The sequence below is a fragment of the Haliotis rubra genome, unplaced genomic scaffold (genome assembly GCF_003918875.1).
Source record: "Haliotis rubra isolate DU_JTF1 unplaced genomic scaffold, ASM391887v1 Scf520, whole genome shotgun sequence".
Lineage (NCBI taxonomy): Eukaryota > Metazoa > Mollusca > Gastropoda > Lepetellida > Haliotidae > Haliotis > Haliotis rubra.
Genome location: NW_025767214.1, coordinates 673305 through 685000, shown reverse-complemented (window position 1 = coordinate 685000; position 11696 = coordinate 673305). Strand labels below are relative to the sequence as shown.

General features: G+C 38.8%; 1 protein-coding gene across 1 annotated transcript; it reads right to left on the bottom strand.

The window, feature by feature from the left end:
• Nucleotides 1–573: 573 nt before the first annotated feature.
• On the bottom strand, nucleotides 574–3761 carry LOC124252687 (zinc finger protein 862-like). Its single transcript, XM_046686343.1, has one exon. It carries the CDS (start codon nucleotides 3009–3011, stop codon nucleotides 987–989), a length of 2025 nt encoding a protein of 674 aa, XP_046542299.1. The 5' UTR covers nucleotides 3012–3761; the 3' UTR covers nucleotides 574–986.
• Between the last annotated feature and the right edge of the window lie 7935 nt (nucleotides 3762–11696).

Sequence of the window (11696 nt, the reverse complement as noted above, 5' to 3'; positions counted from 1 at the left end):
CAAAATAAGTCAATGTAGATTTAGTGGCCGCTGTTAATAAAATATATAGCCCAGGGTCATTTTAAAAAAAAGAAAAGATTATAGTCATAGCAATTTTAATGCTTAATTACCTCCTGAATAGTTGTGTTAGGATATTCCCGAACATTGTCAGAAATAATAACTTATGTCAAATATTATGATATCATATTTCTTTACCCTGTTTCTTATTTGGACAGTTCAGCGTAAATATCAACCAAACATTCGAAAAATTCCAGACTTCCGATCGTCTTAAACATATATAATTTCAAAAAATCCGGTCCGATTTGGTCGTCATGATCACGGGATCGGCAGTCAGTCTCGCTTACGTGCATGTCATCGTGCCCCATTTGCGTAGATCGGTGTTCATGATATCAATCACAGGATTGTCTGGTCCAGAACCGATCATTTACAGATCAACGTTATGTAACTGGAAAAGTGCTTATATAGTGTGGCGTCAAACAGACAAACAAACGTTTGTCTCTGTTGTTGGGAGATTGTTAACGGATCAGGGGTGCAAAAAAATTTTAAATCCTTTATTGCCCAAGGGCAAGTATAAACACAGTTTATACTTGCCCTGATTTTTTTCATACTTGCCCACTATTTGTAGGAAATTTAAACAAAAATAACTAAGACACTGGTTGTGAATGGTTACTAAACTATCATTTATTAAAATTTGACAGGAATATTAATGCACTCAGCATACTCACTAACTGTGGTATTTTGTATAGCTCTCAGATGTCCTTGGCAGCAATGGCTGTACTTGTGCTGGGTGAGGGTGAGGTGGTGAGTGTGGAACAAGTGGATGAGGATGACTTGACATCCTTCACCATGGAGAGGATGTGTCTGCTGCCCTGACACTGTTCCATCCACTCACGAATAGCATCTCTTGGACAGAAGTCTGCTAGTTTCTTTGGCCCATGTGTCATGATTGTCAAAGTGTCAGTCAGAGTTTCTGTGTTCAATCTTGTTCAATGATTTGTCTTGACAAGGTTCATATTTGAAAAAAGCCTTTCACAAACCGCGGTTCCGGGACTCATGACAAACATCAATTCAATAATCTTGATAACATGCACAAATCTTTCAGGTTTATCAACCAGTAACTTTATGTATGTTTCAAGCACAGGCTGTTTGCATGATTTCAGGTGCCCTTTGAGTTCTGTGAATTCACGCAGGATGAGTGACTTTTCATCAGGAAACAGCAAGGCATAGTGATCTACCAGTTCAGATAGGTCTGTGTTTCCATAAACACTCAGTGCTGCTCTGTCAGAGGGCCAATCAGCATAGTTGAACACACTGAAACATTTCAGTGGTTTCTGGCTGAAACATGCAAATCTCTTGTCAAGGTACTTCATCATACCATCAAGCAATGAGTTCAGGAAGACATCTTCCTTGAAGATGATGGGAGTACAACTGTCTCTGAGTCTGATACCATCATAGGTACCTGTCTCGTGGTTGTACTTGTCAGAGAAATTCCTCATGTGTTCACCAACTAGCAAAGGTTCGATCTTGAGATTCATGAGCTTCAGTATCAGTCCTTCAAGGGCTCCACTTACCTCAATAATGAGCAAATCCTCTGTCTGGAACAGAAGAGACACCTCAGTAAGGATTGGGAGAATATCAAGAAGTACACTCATAACTTTTATGAAGGAAGAGGTCAGCATTTTCTTCAGCCATCCTTTGGCTTTTGCACTTTGTTCAGTTCTTCCTGTTGCCACAGATTCAATGTGGTTAATGATTGTGTGGAATCCAATCTTTAATGCTTGAACAGCACGGATTTTGCTTGCCAACCAGCGCACTTGCTTGACATCAGACAGACTAACAAGCTCAGTGTTGAAAATTTCTGAAACTTGCTTTAGTTCCCGTCTCATTTTAGGGCTATAATAGTAAAACTTCAAAACTTGTTTCAAAGTGTTCTCAAAGCTAGCAAGTTGTGGCAAATCTTTCACAGAGTCTAAAACGGCAAGTTCTAGCTTGTGTGCAATGCAATGCACAGGCACAACATAATTTGCATCATCCTTGATTTTGGCTGCCACACCACCTTTTGACCCTAACATTACAGCAGCCCCATCAAAATTAACTGACACCAAGTGTGGTCCTGCATAGTCTGGGTCCACCAGATTCTCGTATGTAAAGCCGAGTGTGGACACAGCTGACTTGATTCCTTCAAGAACGCCGTCGGCATGGCAGTGAGACAGAGGGACTGTTGCGGCATGGAAAGAGATGGGTTCCCCCGACAGACTCACATATCTAACAAAAACTGTTTCCTGCTCCATAACAGCGGTGTCTGTACTGCCATCACTCATTATTGTTAGAAATTTGGCATTCTTTAGCTCGCTAAGGAAACTTTTCCGAAAGGAAAGGGCTATTGCGTGAATGAAGGAACGTACACCAGCGTTGTTACGATATTTGGTCCCCACATCCACGTCAAGACGTTCAAGTAACTCAAGATTCGCTTCAAAGTCACTAAGGGGTTTCCCCTTATGCGCGATCTGAAACGCTGTAATGAACAACCTGTCAAGTCTTCTCAGGGTGTATGTGTCAATAGACTTGAATGCTTTCACTATTGGTTTAATTTTTGCAGCTGTTTCACTTATACTGGTAGGTATACTTGAAGAACAGTCCACATTCCCTTGCGACTTTAGAGCCGCTTTGTGATATGAAACACATTCCAGATGTGCATCTGAAGTATCGTGACTTTTCAAATAATCAAGTCTAAAATTGTTGCACCCATCTACAAAAGCATGTTTCCTGTTTTTAGCACAAATGTCTGGAAATTTAACACAAATTTCACACCTCATGACGTTTTGTTCCTCATCGTGAACAACCCAGGGGTAAAGAGTTTTCCACGAAGAAATAAATTTTCTTTGCCGTTTTTCAGTGTCATATTTCTTGTTTTTAGACGAAATGCTGCCCGTTATGTCATCTGATTTTCTTTTTTCTGTTTCTTTTCTTTCCCCGCCGCCAAAGAAACTTGAAATAGATCGCTGTGACATTATCGCGGTCTAGTAATCATTGACAGCTACAAACCGTGTTTTCTTGTCGCCATGCCCACTGACTATAACATCATCTCCTAAGCGATTGCCCTCTTGTACTAACTAATGCAAGAAGAAACCTAGTCCCAATGTATTGAAATACGACCCACCCCTCTAAGCGCAAATGAAAACAAGGTGTGCGGTGAATCTAAAACGAACTCGTGCCCATGTTTATAAATGTGACAATAAAATTGTGGTTACGAGTTAACTTTTAGAAGTTCGGATTAGGTACGATAAGCCGAATTTTGAAGACCAAAAACGACAGCTTGTAGAAGGGGGTCGGCTTATACCTACGGGTAACACTTTCGTCAGCCAAACTTTTTTCAGGTGACCAGTAAGAACGACATCGTACCGTTTCGCGTGGACGAACAACAGAAAACAACTTTGTCAGTAAAGACGTCAAATTTGCAATTAAACATCACTAGACGAGATTTTTTACCTTTTCAGTTCTAATTTGTTTTGCTAGGCATTATATTATTTGCAGGGATTAGGATTGCCGTGTGTATTTGTCTCGTATATAGAGCCGAAAAAAGCAATGAGCTGTGCCCACGTTTCCCGGCGATCAAGTTCAAACATGCACAATAATATAACGGGATGAATTCTGATGAAGACATCAGTAAAATAGAATACAGAACACTAATATTTAACCCAAAGAAATATATCCTAGCATTGCGTAATTTTAATTACAGTTTTTGTTCTATAAATGTAAAATGTATAATCAACACTAGGTTATACGGACCCTCACGAACATGGTAAGTGAATGAAAGAATAAATGATACACCACGGCCATCCCTCCCCCAAACATGTTAAAGAACGCAAACTATCGGTAGAACACATGTTAACATCAGCTGTCCTTTTTCAAAAAAATTACTCTGAGACATTTTTTACATTAGTAACTAATTCAGATATCTTATTGCATGTGTGGAATGACATGGGCATTGACATTAACAGAATGTTAACTGACACTGTCACAGACCCCTCAAGAACAGAAAGTTTAGAACTATCACAAAGCCTTGCAAACACCTTTCCAGTTTTGTCAAATACTAAGATCAACAAGAAAGAAAGAAGTTTTAGAACTATAACACTCAAGCATCACAGCACCAATGGCGTATCAGAACAGATCGGCGATATGTCATATTTTTCACACACCTCAAATACACACTAACAACAAAAAAAAATTAAAACTATCACTATTACTTGCAAAAACTTTCACCTGATGGTATATTCCCTCATAAAAATTAAAGGTGTATGTGAAAGATGTTTTAGAACAATAACTAGAAACACTCAAACAACGCCCTGTAGTATTTCAATGGCAGATCGGCGATATGTCATATTTTTCACACACCTCAAATACACACTAACAATTTTTTAAATTATAAAACTATCACTATTACTTGCAAACACCTTTTCACCTGATGGTATATTCCCTCACATAAAATTGAAGGTGTATGTGAAAGATGTTTTGAACACTAACTAGAACCACTCAAAACAACGCCCTGTAGTATTTCAATGGCAGATCGGAGATATGTCATATTTTTCACACACCTCAAATACACCCTAACAAAAATTTTAGTCATAAAAATATCACTTTATTACTTGCAAAACACCTTTTAACTAAAGGTATAATTTCCTCTAAAAATTGAAGGTGTATGTGAAAGATGTTTTGAACACTAACTAGAAACAACTCACACACCTCAAATATATTTTTCCTACCTCAAATGCACCCAACAAAAATTTTAGTCATAAAAATATCACTATTACTTGCAAACACCTTTTAACTAAAGGGATATTTCCCTTCTAAAAATTGAAGGTGTATGTGAAAGATGTTTTTGAACACTAACTAGAAACACTCAAACAACGCCCTGTAGTATTTCAATGGCAGATCGGCGATATGTCATATTTTTCACACACCTCAAATACACCCTAACAAAAAAATTTTAGTCATAAAAATATCACTATTACTTGCAAACACCTTTTAACTAAAGGGATATTTCCCTTCTAAAAATTGAAGGTGTATGTGAAAGATGTTTTTGAACACTAACTAGAAACACTCAAACAACGCCCTGTAGTATTTCAATGGCAGATCGGCGATATGTCATATTTTTCACACGCCTCAAATACACCCTAACAAATTTTTAGTCATAAAATATCACTATTACTTGCAAACACCTTTTAACTAAAGGTATATTTCCTCTAAAAATTAAACGAATATGTGAAAGAAGTTTTTAGCGATATAATTTAGTCTTTCTTCGCTGTGTACTGAGAATTGAAGCCAGTGAGCTACAACATGCCCACTTGAAACTTTACTACAAAGCTACTGTACTTATACTGACACTAATAACAAGTATTTGACTTCAAATGAAGTGACAGAATAGGTAACTTATCTTCTACATGTAGGTTTTCAGTTGTCACAACACTCAGCGTATGTAATCAGCTGTTGAAAATAAACCGGGCTCAATCTTAAAAACTACGCTGCCGCCATATTGGCTGCACTGGTCACGTGACGAGCCGAGGCATAGCTTAGGAGCTTTCCGAGGAGTGACCACTCCCCCTTATAGAGTCTCCCTGGTTGTACGCACATGGAATGGGGTAATATAACAAAGCCAGTTTGTTGACATGTGATCGTCCAGCTACGATGAATATATTTAGCGAAACAAAATATATATAAGTATCCATTTTCTGTCAACTACACTTGATTTCGAGACGTGAGTAGACACTATATGATTGTGATTTCTGTGAATAATGCAGACCGAAGTTTCAATTATCGGTACTGGCTCAGTAACTGCCAGTTGTCTTGGCCACGATTACACCCCCATCGCTGGGAGTCGACTTATGTACGCAACATACCATTTTCAAGTTAGGCTGATTTGTAAATGTCACTTGCCACCGGGCAAGTTAAAATGCATTTATTACCTGTCCGACGTCGAATACATACTGTACCCGGGAGTCGGGCAATCCTATTTTTTTACCCCTGCGGATACATGTTCGTGTGTACGAGTTGATAGTTTCCTTCCCATTAGGCTCTGTCTCTACATGCCATAAGATAGAATCAGCGAAGATAGAATCGAGATCAATCAAGTACAATTTTTTTCGGTGTACGGCTTTGTTTACATTATTATATTCCACTGGACGTAGGAGCACGTTTCCTTATTGTGAATGCTAAAATCCCTTGTAAAAATAACCATTTCTAGTGTTGCTAGGGCAACGGTTGCTGAGTTCAAGGCTAATAGTTCTCCATCTCATAGCACAGAAGGCCACTAAAATGATTCCTTGAGATAATGCCTCGAAAAGGATGGAAATATTGGGTTCATTAAAGAGTGTGTGTGCAGTTAGGTGGTGAGTTGTTCAAAACAGGGATGATAGAAAATATTTGAGCATTTCATGTTCATTTCAAGGACTTAAGACATTTCTTTGTAGACTACCACTTGTAGCATTATGTTCATAGCAACAACTTTACATATTTTTTCAGGCTAGTTGAAATTACTAATTATGAAGCATAATAATATAATTAATTTCTTACCTTGTCAGTCATAAGCGTTTTCACCATCATCCTCATTTGATACATAAATATGATATCATCTTGCCTACATGAAAAACTACCCTTTTAAAAATGGCGAATCATCAACATTTAAATAATTTCATGTGTATGTTGTTGACAGGTTTCTGTTGATTGCCATCTTGGAATAATACCTGGATTCATCAGTTTATGCTGTGTTTCACTTTGATCTGGTGTAAAGATCAAGTATAGAGGTATGTTCATCCATACATAAAAACAGCATTACAGAGCTAGTGTCAGGTTTTAACCCTAACATTTCCCATGTCAAACACAAGTACACTGTCTTTTACACTCACCAAGGCAGGGTTTCAGGTGGTTCATTTGCAGGATATTGACTGATTGTCATTCAAACTGTCCTACAGATAGATCTCAAATTGCAGATTTAGAAGAATGTCTAGATATTGAAATCATGAAATAAACAAATACCATTTGTCTCCAGCAATATTCCTGTATGAGGATGTAAAACATTCATATAAACAAGCCACTAGCAATACCTACTGGTATATATTTTACATTGTGTGAAATGAATTCTACATTAAATCATAAATTCATAATTACTGTGTCCCATGGCTGGGGACACCAGACACTTGTCCTCCCCTAATAGTCCTAGGCACCACCAAATGGAGGGGGTATTGGGGGTAGCCTGAGTGGTGACAATGTTCCTTTCGCCACAAACCCAACATGCCCACCCCCTAGATCTTCAGTCTTCTACAACAGCATCCTTGACAGTGTGAACAACCTGTTTCAAATCCCACTCACCATATCAAGCAAGTATCTAAATAAACAGGATGATGGTTTTATCAGTCCAAATGCCCTTGTCTCATTTGTAGAATATCCTAAATTTACATAAATGCAACTCACACAAATGACCTTACTGGTTTGTTTCTATTTGAGTGCAGAGCTATATCTCTCAGCCCATGTGGTATGTCAATCCCTGGTGGCACCAGTACATGTATATGCCAAACCTCAGTCACCACCTCATTCCATGCCTGTTACTGTCTGCAGTGAATTATGCCACAGACAGACCTTTGTAAATTAAACATGGTGGCTATTTCAATGACTTCACTTTGAGGCTTCTTTCCATTTACAGTAGAGTCAGTCTAGATCAAGCAACAATCAGCCAGACTTCATTGGATAGAGATCTTGATGAATCTGTGTTTACTCCTCTACCCATTTACAGTGGAGTCAGTCTGGATCAAGCAACAATCAGCCAGACTTCATTGGATAGAGATCTTGATGAATCTGTGTTTACTCCTCTACCCATTTACAGTAGAGTCAGTCTAGATCTGCAAGATCAAGCAACAGAGATCAGCCAGACTTTACCCATTGTGATTCCTGATGAATCTGTGTTTTTACTCCTCTACCCATTTACAGTAGAGTCAGTCTAGATCAAGCAACAATCAGCCAGACTTTATTGGATAGAGATCTTGATGAATCCATGTTTACTCCTCTACCCATTTACAGTAGAGTCAGTCTAGATCAAGCAACAATCTACCAGACTTCATTGGATAGAGATCTTGATGAATCCATGTTTACTCCTCTACCCATTTACAGTAGAGTCAGTCTAGATCAAGCAACAATCAACCAGACTTCATTGGATAGAGATCTTGATGAATCCATGTTTACTCCTCTACCCATTTACAGTGGAGTCAGTCTAGATCAAGCAACAATCAGACCAGACTTCATTGGATAGAGATCTTGATGAATCTGTGTTTACTTCTCTACCCATTTACAGTAGAGTCAGTCTAGATCAAGCAACAATCAGCCAGACTTCATTGGATAGAGATCTTGATGAATCTGTGTTTACTCCTCTACCCATTTACAGTAGAGTCAGTCTAGATCAAGCAACAATCAGCCAGACTTCATTGGATAGAGATCTTGATGAATCTGTGTTTACTCCTCTACCCATTTACAGTGGAGTCAGTCTTGATCAAGCAACAATCAGCCAGACTTCATTGGATAGAGATCTTGATGAATCTGTGTTTACTCCTCTACCCATTTACAGTAGAGTCAGTCTTGATCAAGCAACAATCAGCCAGACTTCATTGGATAGAGATCTTGATGAATCTGTGTTTACTCCTCTACCCATTTACAGTGGATGCAGTGTAAATCAAGCCACAATCAGCCACCCCCGTTTCCAAACCTGGACAGCATTAACTCCAACAATGGTTTTAGAGCTCTAGATGCTGTGCTGGTCAGTAGCAGAATAGTTGCCGCCTGTCTTCCACATCTGTCATTTATGTTCCTGCACACCTCACTGATTCTTATTGATGAAGTATTTAATGAAAGAAAAACAACTTTAAAATCTTCAGATATAGCAGGTTATGTTTACTTGACTTATAATCTCTCTTCCTCTCGTGTTCATGTGATAGTTTCTTGGAATGTTACATTACAGCCATAAAAAGAATATAACATACAGAGCAAGTATGATGGCATTCTGCAGATATGGCAGGTTATGTTAACTTTACTTATAAATACATCTCTCTTCCTCTCAGACTATTTTTTGTTTCAGCTGTCAGTGTCAGTGGTTACTGTTTATTGTTTGGTGTTGAAGGTGTGGCTATGGGGAAGTGGAGGCCACTTCATGAAAATTTATGACGTGTTATTATTTGTTTTAACACTTGCACCATAACATTAGCATTTAAGATGAATTTAAGTTGATGCAAACTTATTCTATGGACGTAATAAATTTAATTTTTGGCACGTTTGTCTTCTGTTTTTATTCCAAAAATCTGTGAGTGAGTGATCTGAGTTTAACTCTGCTTTAACCAGTATTTCAGTCATATCACAGTATGTCTGGTCAAAGTGAAAGAGGTTTGTTGAGGCTTCCCACTACTGGAATACATTAATGCTGATATACTGCTGACATCTTTGAGTTCGAACAAAAGACAAATTCGAACCTGTGGTAAGCGGATAATGGCAAGACCAACACTGGTTTTGTGTAGAGAATCAGATGGTTCAATACTACCTATTGGATATAATTAGCCAAATACCGCAATAACTCATTCTGAAAATACACAGCTTACAAAGGAAAGAAGGTATGTCTGGACAATTTGACTAAGTTGTTTTTCAAAATGTTGGCATGTATATAAAACAGTTTATATAGCATTACAGTTTATATAGAAAAGTGCAATACTGCGGAAAAACCAAAAGAAAATACTACTCAACCTTCAGCTGATTGTGACTGAAAAGTAAGTTAATAAAATATAAATGTTAAATGTTTTTGAAAACATTTAGTTTTTCAATTCTGTTCTTGGGCAAAAACACACCTACATGATTAGGTGAGGTTCATGAAATCTCTCATTAAAATGTATAATTGTAATTGTAACCAACTTCTATGTCCCTTCAAAGGGTATATTATAACTGTTGAATTCCTTTTGGTAGCAGCAATTACGATGAATGAGAATCAAAATGTGGTGGGCTTCATCACTAAACCATTTATATTTTATTTATTTCACAGGAAACGTTTCAAAATCATGACAAAACTATAGACAACAATGTCACAATCCACCTGTCAGCAGTGTGAGAAATAGCCACTAGCCCGCTAGCCCGTGGCTTGTAAAAATCAAGTCGGGCCAGTAAATCCTCACAATCACTGGCCCGACTGGCTAGTGAATTTTCATGGGGTCATATTGTAAAAAGGTCAAACTTGTTAAGTTATAATACACTTTTAAATCATGCCACATTATGGCCTGATGAAATTGTTCATCATATTAGCAGCTTAATGATGAAACCCGTGTCTCCATTCAAATGTCGGATTAGTGAATTATTCTGTGGGCTAGTAACTATCAGGCATAGCTATCCCGACTGGCTTGCAAAATTTGGAACCTATTTCGCACACTGCCTGTCAGTATCCTTTATAAGGGTAAAGTTGGGCAGGACTGACTGACTGAGTTTGGTTTTACGCCGCTTTTAGCAATATTCCAGCAACATCACGGCGGGGGACACCAGAAATGGGCTTCACACATTGTGCCCATGTGGGGATTCGAACCCGGGTCTTCGGCGTGACGAGCCAACGCTTTAACCATTAGGCTACCCCATCGCCCAAAGTTGGGCAGGAACACACAAACAGTTTCTGTAATACTACGTAATATGTATCTAAACATCAATTAGAAACTTCTCTTCTGGAAAGTCAATGAAATATCTGCCCACCCCATATTAATAACCCATGAGGATCTGGATTAGAATTGGTCTTCAGCAATTCATGCTTGTTGTCAGAGGTGACTAACAGGATCGGGTGGTTAGGTTGCTGACTTGGTTGACACATGTCATCGTATCCCACTTGCATACATCGATGCTCATGCTGTTGGTCACTGGATTGTCTGGTCCTGGCTTGATTATACAGCTGGAATATTGCTGAGTGCGGTGTTAAACACCAAACAAACACTCTTATATATGATCTCTACTGTGTTCTGCCAAGTGATAAGTGGAACCAGCGAGATACACTGAACGAAATTGGAAGAATGTCGCTTCATATAGTATTCATTTTATATCATGTTGAGTGAGTTTGATTTGGGAGAAAGGTTTAAACTGATGCACCAAAGTTAACCATCTTGATGAAACCAGTGGGCACAGGTATGACGCTGACAAACCTAGTGAGTGAGTGAGTTTGGTTTTACGCCGCATTCAGCAATATTCCAGCAATATCACGGCGGGGGACACCAGAAATGGGCTTCACACATTGTACTCATCTGGGGAATCGAACCCGTGTCTTCAGCGTGACGAGGGGACACTTTAACCATTAGGCTACCCGTCCGCCCCTGACAAACCTGGACACATAAGGACGGATACGCCAGATGAGAACCCTCAGTCCTATAGGTTTCTTGCATATAGTAATAATACATGTCTCAGTCAAACAGAACATAATGATGACCATCTGTACAAACATTGCCAGTTACAAACAGCCCATTGTTCCTTGAGGTCAGGGATGGGGAAGGAAGCGGGACATCGCAATCGGATGTTGGGTGTTGTTGAATCAGTAGGACACAGGATGTCAAGGAATGCAACTCATATACAATATGGGAAGTGGCTGATTGAAAGATTACCTCATTCCAGACATCGCTCATGTTTGTATGCTGTTTAACGCCGTA